General features: G+C 41.3%; 1 protein-coding gene across 1 annotated transcript in view; it reads left to right on the top strand.

Annotated features, from left to right (window-relative positions):
• Window positions 1–1152: 1152 nt before the first annotated feature.
• Window positions 1153–18024, top strand: part of CPE (carboxypeptidase E) — a 119840-nt gene continuing 102968 nt past the window's right edge. Inside the window, exon 1 of the mRNA XM_032465473.1 lies at window positions 1153–1643. Coding sequence (XP_032321364.1) covers window positions 1340–1643 — 304 coding nt within the window. The 5' untranslated portion in view covers window positions 1153–1339. The remainder of the gene's footprint in view (window positions 1644–18024) is intronic.

Here is an 18024-nt window from a genome sequence, read left to right as displayed (position 1 = left end):
TTTATTCAGTGCACTGCATGTTAGGCATGTGGAGAAAGAGTGAATTAAGAAAAAAACTATGTCTAACATGAAAAAATTATCCACATGATGTCCAGTTTCTCTGCTTGGTTGAAATGGATTATTTATTTAGATTTGTACTATTTTTGAATCCAAATGGCAACCTCTTCAGAATAACATCTGCTCCAGATTTCTTCCTGGACTACAAATCCTGTGTAAAGGATGGGTATTTAATGCTGTAAATGATTTTATATTTTTGCAATAACTTTGGGAGGGGAACCCAGATACTATCTCCCACAATCAGAGTTTTCTTTCTATAACAGGATTTGATCTTTCATTTATTTTTTCTTGGAAGAAGTTTCTCCAGCCCCAATCCAGCCTTCAGTTGGACTGCAGTCCAACATCTTAGTTACAACCAGGTAAGAGACCATGAGCTCAAATCACCCAGATAAGCTGCTCTGGAAAGATTTAACCTTAATACCAGACTAAATCCTGTGTGCAGCTCTCCCAGCTGTACTGTTTCCCCCACAGGAGTAACAGAGGGGGTTGGCAAAGGCACTGGCACATGACATTGTCTTTCCTGTGCTTCCCCCCCACCCCGTTAGAATCCAGGAATATGATTAAATACAGTTAAAGACAGTATCTGCGAATGGATAGAATGCATTTTTAGTTTCTTAAACCTCTAAATCACAGGGCACAATGTTCTGTTTTCCAGGCAGAACTTGCAATGAATGAACATCCAACCCGTGGGTTTGTGTTTGGACTATCAATACAGTTATTAAAGACACATCACGGGGAGAAGGCAAGTGGCTGCCAATACTTCCTTTGTGTTTCTTTCTTTCTGGAATATTCTCTAATTTTTGGCGCATCAAGATGGAAACCTGGTCGGCTTGGCATGGATGGCTGTTTAAAAGGCTGCACTCCCAATCCCAGAGTGTTTTTTTCCCCACGCAGCGTCACGGGTCTCTCAATGACAGCAGCGTGCCCACACCCGACCTTAGCTGTCATCCCACCTGGGTCGTCCCGGCGCCATTTGGCTCTGACGTGGCCCCGAGCCCGCAAATCGCGCAGCAGCCCCCGGTTATCCGCGAATCCGGCTGGCGGAGCCGCCCTCCCGGCCCCGCCCGCCCGGGGCCCCGCCCGGCTCCTCGCCGCCTCCCCAGCGTCCCGCGCTCGGCGGCCGTGCGTCTTGCGCTCCGCTCCGCTCCGCTCCGGCGTCGCGCTCCCGACTTCTCGCTCTGCTCCTCGCTCCCGGCCGCCGGGAGGCGAGGCGAGGGGACCCGCCGGCCGTGCGCCCCGAGGCGCCGGGCACACGGGAGGCCGCGCGGAGACGCGGGGCGCGATGGCGGGGCGAGGGGGCCGCGCGCTGCTGGCGCTGTGCGGGGCGCTGGCCGCCTGCGCGTGGCTGCTGGGCGCCGAGGCCCGGGGGGCCGCGGGGAGCGCGGCGGGCGCGAGGCGGCGCCGGCGGCCGCAGGAGGACGGCATCCCTTTCGAGTACCACCGCTACCCGGAGCTGCGCGAGGCGCTGGTGTCCGTGTGGCTGCAGTGCGCCGCCGTCAGCAGGATCTACACGGTGGGGCGCAGCTTCGAGGGCCGCGAGCTGCTGGTGCTCGAGCTGTCCGACAACCCCGGCGTCCACGAGCCGGGTAAGGGCGCCGCGCGGGGTGGGCTGGCGCTGGGGGAGGAGGGAGAGGGGGCCCGTGGCGCCTTATGCGCCGGGGCGCCTGGGCTGGAAGGTGGGTCGTGGAGGGAGGGTTGGGGATGGGGCTTGCCGGCTCCTAGTCTCTGCCGTCCGCCCTCCCCAGCCCCGAGGACACCCGTGGGTGGGTGGGGGGAGCACAGCCCCGAGGGGCTGCGGCGGGTGGAGGTACGGGCGCAGAGTCGCTGTCACCCCCACTTCGCAGCACCGGAGACCGCAGGGAATAACTGAGAGGCCTCAGGGAGGAGGTCGACCTTCCTTGCAAACGGGAGTAGAAGGATAAGGTGCAGAAGGCAGGGACTCAGAGAAAATGAGTAGAAGTTTCCTAATTTCCAGAGGACCCAGTAATTGTACTGCGTGCTGGGGGCTCTGCCTACCCATCTCTACCTGTATGTGCGCATTCGGTACACGCGCTGCTGGAATGCTCAGGGAATGTTAAGGATCTTGGCAACACTGGCTGGTAGAGGGTGAGAAAGTGGCCTCTGGCAGGCATTCTGATTTTGAAACTGCACAGTCTTTATACGGAAAAAGGAATATTTCATTTTCTCTGCTTTAGCCCTTTGAAATGAGTAGCTTGTGACCAGGTTTTTTTCCCCGACGGCTGTTCCCAGATGGCCGTTTTATGCATCTTCCTCCTGAGTGTGTTAGGGCACGTTTTCATTTATGTTAAATGTTATGTATTTGGCATTAATAAAGAGGTATTGTAAAAAACGTCCTTGGTGCTTCTTTTTCATTGCTCTTCAGGAATGCTGTAACTCCTAAAGCCTGGTCTTATGATCCTGAAGGTACTGTTGAAGTAATCTGGGCTAGTGAGACATCAGCGTGGCATGCCTGATTTTTTTTTTAAAGGATAAAGAAAGCGAGAAAACAGGTAAAAATTCTCAGTGTAGGGCCAGAATAGTTTCATAATGATATTGAAGAACCAGGCTGAGAAGGGATTAAAATAGGTGACCCGTGGAGACACTTTGGTTTTCAAACGGAAAGTGTATGGGGTTGACTAATAATAGATCTTCAAACAGGAAATATTTCTTACCTTCAAAAAATGTAAATGAAAAGATTTGTATAATTTTGCTGCCCAAACCCTAAAATCAGATTCTAGAAAGCATTTTCTATAATGCACCCCAGCAGGATTCAATTGGATATTTTGAAAATTAGACTCATACTTGTATCTGAAGATAAGGACATTTTTTAATGTGACAGCTCATTTTCGGTTATTTCAGATTTTTGACCAAAGTCAAGACATCCTAGGCTCAGAGAAAGCTAATCTAAATATTTGTGATTCTCCTCCCTACTTAAATAGAACCGTTGGTTGTTTTGTTGTAGATTGCGCCTCAAATTTTGTTAATTGTTTCTTCAAAGAGATGATATAAAAGCTAATGTTAACTTTTTGTGGTCTTGCTTCAAGTTTAGAAATAAAATTATATATAAAGTGATATTACTGTTAGAATGTGATATGCTTTTGAAAATGAAAACCGTAATTCTTTTGCTCGAATATCTGGAACGTAGAGTCTGTCAGGATCTGTAGGTCCCTCTCAGACTGCAGGCCCGATGCCGTAGGGCTGTGTCTCCAGCGCCCAGCCTGGGTCAGGTACAGAGCAGGTGCTTAGTACACATTAGGGGAAAAGTGAGTCAGTCATTTGCTGAGTAACACAGTGCCTTAAATGTTTAATTCTTTGTAAACACAAGATACACAGGTTTAGTTCATTTTAAGAAGGTGAACAAAGAAATGTTTACATTATGTGCTTTATAAGTCCTTGTGAAATGAAGGAAACTTTAAGTTCATGATATTACTTAATAGATAGAATGCAAACTGTCTACCCATTGTAGGGTTTTTTGTACCCTAAAAAAACCACAGGATGATTTCACCCCCCACTCCCCAACCTTTTAAGAGGAGATAGTAGGTTGGAAATCTTTGGAGAACTGTTAAAAAAATTCAACTTAGTAAATTTTAAAGATCTTATTGATTCATGATTCATTAATTCTCAATGATTCATGAATTGAACATCATTCAATCTAACAGACGGAAAGGTGTTCCTAGGAGTTGTACAAAATGAAAGACTTTGATAGGCAGAAGGGAGCAGGACCAAGGAAGTTACATCAGGCAGAAAAAAAAAAACAAGAACAAAATGGATTGGTTATTGCAAAGTTACTTTCTTTTAGGGGGTGGCAGGGGTCCGTGATTACCTCGCTTGTGCTGAGTGCATGATTCCTGATTGGCTGGTTTAAGAGTTCATTTTTGGGATGTAATTAAGTTTGGTGATGTGGGGCTTAGCATAAGTGACTCCATTTTGGGCCTGTTGTGTTGTTTTTAACACTAGCAAATGCAGAGATCTGGTCAGTTTGATAGTATTTATATGAATTAACTTTATAGGAAGTTTTGAATAAAGGAAAATATTCACCATTCTTAAATGGCTTTCAGATTCCTTTTAGATGCAAATATTTTAAGGAATGAGAAAGGAATACCCATATTTATTTTGAGATTGAAGTGGATGCATTCAGTGTCTTTTGAACACCTGCACACTCTAGGTGAGCCAGGCTGTCGGGGCTGTATAGTGGTCCACAAGGTGGTCCTTGCCCTGTGGGGGACTGAGAATTGGCAGGTTGGAGGACAGTGTAAAGGTGGTCAAGGCTGCAAGAAGAGAGTGAGAGGACCGAAGAAAGGGGACTGTGGACCTTAGGTCAGGGGCATTTGGCAATTGAAGAATGGCTGACAAGAAGGCAGGGATGTACAGATCGCTGAAATTCACCAGTTCCAGGGTAGCTCATACAGATGTATGTTTTCACAGAGCTGCTTTTGAAAGAGGGCAACTCTCATAAGTATTTTCACATTATAGGTTTTTTTTGGAGGATTGAAATCATGTTTCTGATTAAGCTATTCAGAAATAACATTTAGCTTAACAAATTTATTTTCTTGACTAAAACTTTGATGAAGTTGCCCATATTCATTTTTTTGGTTTTTTTGTTTTGGGGGAGGGTAATTAGGTTTGTTTGTTTGTTTGTTTGTTTAGATGGAAGGACTGGGGATTGAACCCAGGGCTTCATGCACACTAAGCGTGTGCTGTACCACTGAGCTATAGCCCCCCACCCATATTCATGTTATCTTCCAACAGAGAGAGATGTCAAGTTTTTTAGTTTCCTTAATCTAAATTCTCTTTCTGAACTTTAAAAACATGTAACTGACTTCTAAGTATTTAGTTGTCATAATAGAAAAACTCTCCAAAACAAAACAGCATGTATACATAAAGCCTTTCCGTGTGTTAGAACTGGGGGGTGAGAAGTTGACGAGGGTAGATTTGCAGACTGTGGACAGATGGCGCCCCTTGACCCCACCAACTCCCTTCCTGAGCAGAAAGAAGTGATTATTGTACTTGTTTGGTACCAGGCCATGGGCTGAATTTAAACTGAACTCCTGAAAAGCGATCAGTTTTCTCAGATACTCCACTTCTGAATTCATCCAGAGGGAAGGAAAGTTGCACTGGGAGTTGATTAGGGAGGAACATTCACACCTATTCTGTCAGCTTGATTCCTGACTGGCTGGATGTTGCGCGTCTCGCATGTCATCTTGTATCACTTGGAGGCCTGCAAAAATCTCCTGGGGGAGGGCGGTGGGTCTCAGCCATTCTCAGAAGACTTGGTCTCATCCCCTCACACATCATGAATCTGAACCCCAGACACGGGACTGGGATGGAGTCTGGGCTTGGATTGAGTCTCTGCACTCAGATGTGTTCCCCTGAGATATGAGACCTGCCAAGCCTGGTCATGTTTCCCACTTTTCTTTCTGTTAGCTCATATTTTATACATTTAAGATATTTCTACACATAGGGACTCCTGTGCTCAGACCCAAATATATGCTCTCCTGGGCATGCATATCCATCATTGCAATACTCATAAAAGAAACCTTTGTTAATTTATGTCTAAGCGGTGGAGTCCATATTCCCAGACAAATATTCCGAGAGTTACATATGAGTTAAGATTAGTTTGTTTAAAACACAAATTCTTTTACATGTAGTTTGATTGCTCTTGGGGAGTAAATCTGATTTATAGCTAAAATGCTATCTCAGAAACATTCTTCACAGCATAGATTTTTCTCTTTCAAAGGCTGGAATGATTATTTTGGACTGGTTCCTCCCCAAATCTGTTCAGATTTAAAGTGTATGAATGCCAGTGTGCATTTGCCAAATATTGTGATGGAACATTAAATACTGGCAAAATTTCTATAGTGCTCAAAAAAAAAAAAAAAAAAAGGAAGTGGGGATGTTGGTTATTTTGTATGGCTTCTTTTCCTGCAAGATGAGTGTGTATTAGTGGGAAGTGACTACAGCTGAGTAACACCTTATTGATGTTAGATTCTGGAGAAGGGTCTAGAGGTACCACATGTGGTTGAGCGTTATTTTTAGACCCAAGTGAGTCAGTGTAGTTCTTGCCAGAAATAATGTACTTGATTGACTTGTGATTGGCTAAAGGAAGAGAGGAAATTGGGCTGGCCCCTAACATATCCTGTGCTCAGACAAAATGTGTCTTCCTATGAAACTGATTTGAGAGGCGGCAAAGGAGTCAAATGCGAGCACCTCCCTCAGGGCATAGCACAGGGGTGGAACACCCACCCCTTATGGTTCTTGGTGAAAGATATTTTTGACAAATACAGAAAAGAGTCCCAGTAAGTGGAGGGGTAGGGGACACAGAACCCAGCTTTTCCCAAAGCGGATTCAGTGGAACATTTGTTCAGCTTGGTTTAAGTCTTTGCTAAACCAAGATAAACAGGTTTGTATATTCCAAGACTTAGCAGAGCCCTTCATATGCTGATGGATGGCTCAGATCTCCAACGCAGATGTATACTGCACAGTATTTTCCAATCTTTCTTCCCCTGGGAGCTTATCTTGTACCTGCTGTTAGACTAGGTGGAGAAGCACAGCGATCTAGTTCATCATCATTCATCATCATATTGCGAAGTTTAGTTTAATAATTCTCCAGCAGAGCCCAGTCAAACAGGGAGCTCCCCAGGGATGGGGAGCAGATGGTTTCCATTTTTTTTTTTTGCCCATCAACGGCTAACATAGTGATTTACGTAGCGTAAGCTCTTAAGTTATGCTTATTGAACTGAGAACATGATTTTGAGGCAACCAGGCAGAGGACAGATAGTTTTGACTGGAAAGGGTGAAGTGACACGTGCTTTTATTGTTAAATAGCTTCAGGCTTTTCACTTGTTTACGTCTTTTCCTTGTCTATAAAGTAGGCATACTTTAAAGACTCATACCTCACAGAGCCAAAAGTAGCATAGAAAAGAACTGAATGAAGCTGCTTGCATCTGGTTATTAAGAACATGGGCTAATTTGTTAAAGTGTTTCTCCGCCGACTGGAAGTTGGTCTGGAATGTGCTCGTTGGGAGGTGGCCCCTCTTGCTGTGTCACCAGAGGAGACAGATGCTCACCTATTAACAATCTACATAAGCCCATCTGTGCGAGCCCAGGGGACCGCCCTGAGGGACTTCCTCCTGTTAATCATCACTGTTTTCTTGTTCACAAATGTTTGTCCTCTATCAATTTTTACAATGTGGGGCGTTCCAGCTTTTCTTCAGCTTGGCATCTTACTTTGCTTCATTCAGTACCATCAGTGAAAATAGTCATCGTTATTTGAGAGTGTCTTTCATTATTTCTTCAGGGAGCTAAATAAACCTAGGGCAATTCCAACGTTTACTTTGGCAAACTAACTTATTTTTCTAAATAACTGATAATGAAACTGCTCAGGTCCTAACTACTTTGTTCTTTCACTGACAGTGGAAGTGAAAGATCTTCAAAACCTCCTTTCTCACTTCTTCCTACTTTTCTTCCCCTACTGGGGTCTTTTCTTTGTGTTTCCATAGTTCTTTGAAGAGCTATAACATAAAAGTTTATGTGCAGCATATGCTTCAGTGTCAGATGATCTGAATTCAGATCCTGTATTCCCATTTATCACTACTGTTCTTGGGCAAGTCACTTAACTTCTCTCAAAGCCTCAAGTTCATCACCGACAAAATGACAATAATGTGATGATGAAATGAAGTAGTAAATATAAAGTTCTTAATTCAATATGTCTCAGCAATGATTATTACCTCTGTTGTAGCATTGTCTGTTGTTGGTATACACGTTCCCCCAGTGAGCTGTGAGAATCTTGTGGTCAGGGATCGTATTTTGCTCATTTCTTTATCCCAAATGTTTAGTTCTATGCTTAGGATGTAGTGGCCACTCAGTGTTTGGGAAATAAATGAATTTTCTCAAACAGGCAAGACTGTGCATCACAAAACAAAGGTGTATTGAAGGTCAGTGTTGCATTTGTGCACGTTAGCATGTCAGAAGCATGACAACAGGAAAGGATAGAAACACATTTTCGTTCTGTGAACACTGGTATTTTATTGTGGTGCACCCAGTTTGGCGAAATGGAGAAATTCACCAACTGCACATCTTTTGGGTGTGTTGTCTGTTGTAACTGGACTAGCCTGAGGCTCTTTGCCTCTGGGCCTCTTTCCTCTTGAGACATTTAAAAAAGTTAAGCTGCTTTTTAAGTGTTAAAAGTTCTAAAGATAACTGGTAAAATTTTACTTAGTAAAATTGTTGACCTTTTGAAAAATCTGCCTGAGCCCTCAGTGTTGCTGTTTTACACATTGAAGTCGTACATCTCCAGGTCGTAACTTGCCGTCTCTTGTGAAATTCATGATTCAAATCATGCACTTGAAAATGCCACAGAGGAGGAGGTTTATCTGAGAGTCAGCTGATGGGTCAAGTGAGCTCAAGTTTGAGACAGGTTTAAATTTGCTCTTTCCTGCCATCTCATTAATTACTGGAATTGCTGCCAGTCCGTTGCTCTGCAGATGTTTCTCTTTTGAAATTCAGGTTATGGTGTTTTGCAGGCCTTCCAGCAGCCGACTCTTTCTAGTACAATGTGGCCTCGGAGAAGAGACTGTTGCCAGTGCCTCCCATTATGTTCAGATGATTTACCTGCAAGTGTAACTGTCCCGTTAGTAAACTTTGAAGGTGGATCCTGTAGAAGATTACAAAGTTGATTGTTAAACAAAAAGAAATGAGTTACTTATCATAATAAACCCTGAAACAACTTTCTACTACCTGTAAATATTTTTTACAGAAACCTGTTTACTGTGAAATCACTGCTGAGCATCATAGTCCAATAATGATCATACTGCTCACTTTAAAGACATTTGGTGTCAAAGAGAAGGTGTTTATTTGAAAAATACAGATTACTTCTTTTTTAAAAGGGACTTTTACCTTAAACCTAGGTTTTAAAAAAGCCCTTGCTGCGGTTATTCACATCAAGGTAATTAGGAGAAGCTACAATTATGTCATGTACCTGCACATGCGGGCAGCTACTCAGCTGTTCAGATCCGAAAATGATGCTGTCAGGATGGACCTACCCCGGCATTCTTCCTGTGAAACCTCAAGTCTTCAAACCCAGAAAAATCTTCCTTTTACTATGAGGCTGCTATTCACTGTCATTGTGCAGTTTTTTTTTTTTTTTCCCCTGAGAAATATCTTGTTTCTAGAGCTCAATTCAACAACTTGTACAAATCATAAGCTTTAACCATGAGTTCAGGGTAGGAAAACTTCCATTTATTTACAGGTTGAACTGTCACCTCCCTGACCAGAGTCCTGAATACCCTTATTTTTCTTTTCCTAGCCCAGGGGTAATTTTCAAAGCAACCTTTTCTCATAGCCGTTATAAAAATTGCTGTGTAGCATTCCAAGCTGAAATCTGTCCTCCAAGATGAAAAGAAACTGTAGGCTTTTGTCATTATCACCTAGTACTGTCAATTTAATGCAGGGAACAGTTAATGAGTACCCACTTTGTATATGCTTTTTTACTTTATCTGTCAGGCACCTTTTTAGGCAGTTCCTTTGCATATTGAAATGTGTGCATAGGTTCTGGTCTTGGAGTCACTCTTTTCATGCATGTGGAGCTTAACTGACATGTTGCATAACCAGTGGGCACTTCCCTTGATTCTGCAAAATGTGGCTGCATATGGACACAAGGGTCGAACACTTCCCCATACTATTTTGATGTAGCAGATATAAAGATAACGTCTGTAGGCAAGACTACTGGAAATGTTAGACATGTGCCAAATAAAATACTTTGGGTCCTTTTTGTGTTTTAGGTGCAGTGTCGGACATCTGATTTTAAAGTACAACTGTTCTGTTGAAATAGTTCCATTTGTCTCAAGTTGTGACATTGTTCAGCACAATTTTTTTTTTAAGTTTATTGGAGGAAAGCAGTCTTATTCGTTGTGGGAACTCAGTAAATGTTAGGTCAGATTCTCCACATAATCAGCATCATGGGAATCAAGTTAACATATTTTTGGAAACTACACTAACTCAAAAATCAGAGGTACCTATACAGCAATATATATATATGTATCTCATTAAGTGTATTTTCTCAAGAGTCAAATTCATTTTTTGGAAGATGCTAAAAATTGTAGCATGGAAATATAGATAGATAATTCTCATGTGGAATATTATATAGATGTATAGTGAATAATATTACAGAGACAGACTATACTATGTAGATGTATAGGTTTTGTCTGTCTTGATGGTGGCAGGATAATCATGGGTGAAGAAGTCGTTTTACATTATTTTAAATTTGGCTTGCATCTATAAATTGCCTTCCTTTTAATCATTTTAACTTCTGTCTATAGCTTTTATCAGGCGTTGAATAATTTTCTTTTGTCTAAGTGGCTTATATTAGAAAAAAAACTGACCTTGCAGCTAAAGCAACTAGAGAAAGAAGAACAAACAAAACCCAAAGTTAGTAGAAGGAAAGAAATGATAAAGATCAGAGCAGAAATAAATGAAATAGAGACTTAAAAAAATAGAAAAGATCAGTGAAACTAAGAGTTGGTTCTTTAAAAAGATAAAATTCATAAACCTTTAGCCAGACTCATCGAGGGAAAAAAAAAAAGAGAGGGTCCAAATCAATAAAATCAAGTGAAAAAGAAGTGACAACTGACCCCACAGAAATACAAAAGATAAGAGACTACTATGAGCAACTATGTGCCAATAAAATGGACAGCCTAGAAGAAATGGCCAAATTCTTAGAAATGCACAATCTCCTAAGACTGAACCAGGAAGAAATAGAAAATATGAAGCAGACCAATTACCAGCACTGAAATTAAATCAGTAATTTAAAAACTCCCAATAAACAAAAGTCCACGACCAGATGGCTTCACAGGTGAGTTCTACCAAACATTTAGAGAAGAGTAACACCTTTCCTTCTGAAACTATTCCAAAAAATTGCAGAGGAAGGAACACTTCCCAACTCGTTCTATGAGGCCACCATCACCCTGATACCAGACAAAGATATCACAAAATAAATTCACAGCCAGTATCACTGATGAACATAGATGCAAAAATCGTCAACAAAATACTAGCAAACCAACTCCAAAAGTACATTAAAAGGGTCATACACCATGATCAAGTGGGATTTATCCCAGGAATGCAAGGATTTTTCAGTATCCACAAATCAATCAGTGTGATACACTACATAAAAAACTGACGAATAAAGACAAACTGAAGAATATGGTCATTTCAATATATGCAGAAAAAGCTTCTGACAAAATTCAACATCTATGTATGATTAAAAAAAAAAAAAAAACTCTCCAGAAAGTGGGCATAGAGGGAGCATACCTCAACATGATAAAGGCCATATATGTCAAACCCACAGCTAACATCATACTCAGTGGGGAAAAGCTGGAAGCATTTCCTGTAAGATCAGGAACAAGACAAGGATGCCGCTCTTGCCATTTTTATTAAACACAGGTTTAGAAGTCCTAGCCGTAGTAGTCAGAGAAGAGAAGGAAAAAGAAATCCAAATTGGAAAGGAAGAAGTAAAACTACCACTCTGCAGATGACATGACATTTCATACACAGACGATCCTAAAGGTGCAATGAGAAGACTACTAGAGCTCATCAATGAATTAGGTAAAGTTGCAGGATACAAAATTAATATATGGAACTCTGTTGCATTTCTGTACACTAACAATGAACTATCAGAAAGAGAAATTAAAGAGACAGTCCCATTTACCATCACATCAAAAAGAATAAAATACTTAGGAAAAATAAACCTACCTAAGGAGCCAAAAGACCTGTATTCTGAAAACCATAAGACGCTGATGAAAGAAACTGAAGATGACATAAACAGACAGAAAGATATAACCATGTTCTTGGATTGAAAGAATCAATATTGTTAAAATGACCACACTACCCAAGGCAATCTACAGATTCAGTGCAATCCCTATCAAATTACCAATGACATTTTTTTTTTACAGAACTAGAACAAAAAATTAAAATTTCTATGGAATCACAAAAGACTCAGAACAGCCAAAACAATCTTGAGAAACAAGAACGGAGCTGGAGGAATCATGCTCCCTGACTTCAGACTATACTACAAAGCTACAGTACTCAAAACAGTATGGTAGAGGCACAAAAACAGACACATAGATCAGTGGAACAGGATAGAAAGTCCAGAAATAAACCCACACATTTATGGTCAATTAGACAAAAGAGGCAAGAATATACAGTGGAGAAAAGACAGAAAAGTGGTGATGGGAAAACTGGACAGCTACCTGTAAAAGACTGAAATTAGAACATTCTCTAACATAATATACAGAAGTAAACTCAAAATGGATTAAGACCTAAATGTAAGATGAGATGGTCTAAAACTCCTAGAGGAAAACACAGGCAGAACACTCTTTGACATAAATAGCAGCAATATTTTTTTGGATCCATCTCCTAGAGTAATGGAAACAAAAGCAAAAATGAACAAATGAACCTATTAAACTGAAACGCTTTTGCACAGCAAAGGAAACAATGAACAAAATGAAAAGATAACTTACAGAATTGGAGCAGATATTTGCAAACCATTGGACCAATAAGGGATTGATTTCCAAAATATGCCAGCAGCTCATACAGCTCAATATAAAAAACATAAACAACTGAATCAAAAAATGGGTTAAAAAAGACCTAAATAAGCATTTCTCCAAAGAAGACATACAGATGGCCAACAGGCACATGAAAAGATGTGCAACATCGCTAACTATTAGAGAAATGCAAATCAAAACTACAGTGAGGTATCACCTCACACCAGTCAGAATGGCCGTCATCAAAAAATGCTGGAGTGAGTATAGAGAAAAGGGAACCCTCCTGCCCTGTTGGTGGGAATATAAATTGATGTAGCCAGTATAGAGAACAGTATGGAGGTTCCTTAAAAAACTAAAAACAGAGTTACCAAGTGATCCAGGAATCCCACTCCTGGGCAAATATCCAGAGAAAACTAATTTAAAAAGATACATGCACTCCCATGTTCATAGCAGCACTATATACAATAGCCAAGACATGGAAGCAACCTAAATGTCCATTCACAGATGAATGGGAAAGAAAATTGCAATGTGTGTGTGTGTGTATATATGTATATATATATATATACACACAATGGGATACTAATCAGCCATATAAAAGAATGAAATAATTCCATTTGCAGCAACATGGAGGGACACAGAGATTATCATACTAAGTGAAGTAAGTCAGAAAGAGAAAGAAAAATGCCATATGATACCACTCATATGTGGAATCTAAAAAATGATACTGATAAACTTTATTACAAAACACATGGACTCATGGACATGGAAAACAAACTATGATTACCAAAGGCGAAGGGGGACGGAGGGATAAATTAGGAATTTGGGATTAACAGATACACACTACTATATACAAAATAGATAAACAGCAAGGACCTACTGTATAGCACAGGGAACTATATTCACTATCTTGTAATAACCTGTAATGGAAAAGAGTCTGGAAAAGAATATATATCTATAAATGAATATATATATATATGTAGATGAACCACTTTGCTGTACACCTGAGATGTTGTAAATCAGCTATACTTCAGTAAAAGAACAAAACAAAACAAAACAAAACAAATCATTTCTCAAAAGTTTCTTCCTTTGGAAAGTTTTCTTGGGCTATTGTTGTCCTCTTGAACTATGATCTGATATGGTCTGATATTCCCCCAGGATTTTAAATATTTGGCCAGATTTGCCTTTACTTTCATGAGGATTCGGACAGGTACCCTCTGAGGCGGGTTTGGAGAACCTGACGGGTGGAGGTGACCCTGTGTGTTCTTCTCACTGCCCGCCTGTCCTTCCCTGTCCTCTTCGGTTATTAGAAGAAGCTGTCTGGATATCAGCCAGGAGGCCTTTGTCTGATAAATGTGGCTCATAATCCACTGGAACATGAACCGACTCATTGTCAGCCATTTACTCCACGGCTCCCAGTATGAACAAGCTCCAGTTTGGTCCTAAATCAGCAGCTTTTCATACCTATCACAGGGGAGGAATCGGATCATATTTATCTCTTCGGGGACTTAAAGATGCAGGAAGAGTAAGACTACTGTTGAAAAGAAGTATTTAAAAGAAAAATTAGAAATGTAAATTTTTTTTTTAAAGATCTTGTCACAATGATTGTAATTCCCTATGAAAGTGCACATGAATCGCTGCTATTTATGCTGGCATTACGCTGTTATTTATGGTTTGTAAAGTCTTAGTGACTGCTTTAGAAGAGCTACACTGTAAATAGGACAGGTAACGTGAGGTGTTTATTTTGTAAGGGGGTTATTTTTTAAGAGTTTTTTTGGAGCTGTAGAAGGAACAATTTGAATGTTAAAATATGCACATTTTGGGCACATCTGTACGGTGGCCCGTCAGTATCCTGGGAGGTTGGTTCACGTGCCCGAGTTATACACAGTTTTACTGCCTTTCAGACCCACGTTAGTTCCCCATTTGCTCCTCACTGGTGACGGTCCTGGCCCGCAGAAACTTCCTTGAAAGAGGGTATTATTGTCCCTCAGGTGTCTCCATGGGGGGCCGTATGCTGAGGGCAACTCTAGGCCTTGCGCTCGTGGCACAAGACATGAACCGTATGATAAACTGTTTCCAGTATTTCTGAGGCCTCTTTCCCATTATTTCTAGACTCTGGGGTGTGCTTTTCATTGTCGGTACACATTGCGGGGTAGGTGGGAGTTGGGAGCCCCTGTTACTGATCTGGTAAACATTTCCCCTTCTCTTTGGACTCTGTTTCAGTTTATACAGTTGGTATTTTGTCACTTCCAGGAACATCAAGCTTTCTTCCTGAATAGTTGTAACGCTCTTACTGCCTCTATTGTTGTTTTAACACTGAAGGTGAGTCATTGGTCGCCGTAATTCTATGACCTGGGTGTCAGGAAGAGGGAATGAACAGGAATGGGTTTCTGAAATGAATGTAGAGGGGCTGTGACTGGCTGGTATTTTCCCCCAAATTTATAGAACGAAGGTAATGTTTTTATAGCCCCTGTAAAGACAGTAGCATGAGCAAAACACACACCCCGCCGCCAACATTTCCAGGAGGCGGAGAAGGCTCTCATTTGTGGCCCTTGCCACACTTTCCATGATGTGCTCAGTTCCCAGACCAAGGTAGTAACACTTTATTATTGTTAGGCCCTGCTAACAACTTGCTGGAATAAATCGCCCTAATTGGACAAATCACCAAGAAAACGAAAGCCATTCATTCACTAGGCATTTGGAAATACCAGATAGAAATGCTTTTAAACCAGTTCACGTTTGGAAATCAAACTCTTGAAAAGTGCAGGGCAGTATGAAGTGCTGCTTTCATTACTGTAAGTGTGTTATTGTGTTTGGAGCCCTAATGTGCTTTACTTCCCAGGAACAGCCCCGTGCCTGCTATTCTAGGGACGTTCTGCAAAGTGAAGGGATACTTACAAAAGGGAGCGACAAACAACAGTGTTTTACGAAGTACCCAATGTGAAGGTGTTAACTCAGATTCTACAGGAAGTTGAGAGAGATCATCAAAGGAGGGCTTGCAGAAGGAGGCGGGGATTTGAGCAGGTCCTAAAGGATGAGCCACGTCTGGGAAGTAGAAGAGAGGACTTCCTTGTAGGCCAGTAAGAGGTCCTTCACGCTTCTTGGGTCTTCTTCACTGTCCCCAGTAGTGGTGACATAGCAATATTCCATCAGTATTGTGACAGATAACTACATTCCATTAACATGCCAGATTTCCACCATGTTAGAAGATGGTTTTTAGGGTGTTGTCCCCTTGGGGTTGATTTTACTCATCACGAGGGTAAAACTATTTCGGATGGAGATTATGATACACACACACACACACACACACACATACATATGTATACATACATACACGTATATATAATGATATGGTTATAAAGCATTTAAAATGATATGATTACATGTCATATAATTGTAAGTATATTAAGCATGTAGTACGCATTATGTTGTAACAGGCAATAGTTGATTACCAATTCTTTCCCCCTCTGGGTAACTATTACCGAACACTTTCTAGAAGTCCTAGAGTAAAAAGATGTCAAGTAGGTTTAATTTTTTTAGGCCAATATCCAGCAGTTATATGCAACTCATTTAGTGTCCTATTTTGATTATGTGTTTCAAAAACTATATTTACCAACAAAACAAGAACCACCACAAAACAGTGCTGTCGCCCGAGTTCTAGAAGGAGAACACAGCCCACAGCTCTTCTCCCCGTGTGGCGGCCACTCCAGAACATTCATCCAGCTGCTTTTGTCCAACACTTGAAAAATGATCACGTAATTTGTCAGATGCTTTTGAGAGAGAGATCCACTATGCAGAAATATTTTAGTATTTAACTAATTTTTCCAGTTACACAGTTTTTGAATAGGGTAAATTTATTTTGAATTACTCCTTAACGTTAAACTCAGTCCTCATTAGTGTTACGTGGAATTTGTGAAACACTGAATTATAGTTTTCCTTAGCTGGAAAGAACACGGTTATTTTATAGATGAATAAATTGAGCTTCAGAGAGATTTTAAACAACCTGCCTGAGCTGTGTAACCTCGGAGGCCTAGAACCCATTTCCTGATACAGGAAGTTGGGCATTCTTTCCAGAATATTCCCCAGCAATGTATACAGATGGGGGATAAACATAACTATTTCTTCTGTGGCCGTTGAGGGTTGTGACTTATTTCCAGGGACTGAAGTCTGTGGGAGTGTACAGGAATGTGACTTATCAGTGTGTTTTCAGTTCCTTCCAGCAGAGGTTCCTGACGCATGTGCTGTTACGGGCAGGGGTTTCGAGGTGGAGGGGCAGGGGCTGGTGGCGGGAGAGTGTTGTGACTGGCAAAAAATCTGGAAAGGATTGAAATAAATCACTTCAGCACACTGAAGTATGTACAGAAAATAACGTTTTTCTTGGCAATAGAGTCCTCTCTCTAGGAAGAAACATGCTTTTGTTGAGACTGTTCTGAGGAACACTTTTGAGGGCTGGGCCTTCGGGGCTGAGGAATGGGCTAACTTGAATCACAAGGCGAGACGTATTTTCAGAGGCTGGGTGGGGGGTCAGGGAGGGAGAGAAAGACTTAGTGACTGGTGGCTTACGAGAACCTTGGGGATCACAGACGTGCTGAATGGAGGCCGCACAGAATCTTCTATGCTCTGTGATGCTTTGTGTAGTGGATGACTTCGGGAGGTGGGTTGGAGTACTCAAATCTTGCTTCAGGATTGGCAAAACTGGAGGTTGTCCAAGGAAGGGCAGTTACGTATAAGTTACAAAACAAGAACTTATTCACAAGGATCAGATACACGCTGTATACAACAGCGCTCCTTAGAATACACAAAGGCAATTTTTTTGGAATGTCAGCCAGGCAACTCCCATCTCCCTGATCATCTGCAGTGAAATACCAGATTCTTGGCTTGTGTTTTCCAAGTTGGGATCCCAATCCCAGGAGAGTGTAACACTGGGAGAGGGCCTCGGGGTCACGGTTTATAAGGCCAGTTAGAGGTTTGTGCTCGCCAAGCACAATGAATCATGTGTTGATGGAGATGAGGGGCATGGAATATAAATAACTGAAATTGGTTGAGGTTTCCTTTCAGAAAATAGTACTTGTGTTGACCTGGTCATACGTTAAATTTTAATGCAAAAAAAAAGTTACTTGTGCTAAAGAGGATTACGTATTTGTTGAGATTTTTTCCAAGCCAACAATCAGCATACTGTTTCTTAAAGAACTTTATTTCCACATTTGTAAATGTTTTAGAAAACATTACAGTGGTCTAAGAATTATTATATTGCATACCTAACAAATAGCCTGTATTAAGAGAGTAAATATGTATAGAAACTACCCCTGGAATAAGTGCCTCCTTAAGTTATTGTACAGAAAATAGTGGAATGCATTATTGTAAGAATTAAAGAATATATAAAATACGGGTGAAATTTTTGTTTTGTTTTGGCCATATGAGAAACTCTACCAAG

The sequence above is a fragment of the Camelus ferus genome, chromosome 2 (assembly GCF_009834535.1).
Source record: "Camelus ferus isolate YT-003-E chromosome 2, BCGSAC_Cfer_1.0, whole genome shotgun sequence".
NCBI classification, from domain to species: Eukaryota; Metazoa; Chordata; class Mammalia; order Artiodactyla; family Camelidae; genus Camelus; species Camelus ferus.
This window is presented reverse-complemented; position numbering and strand designations above follow the sequence as displayed.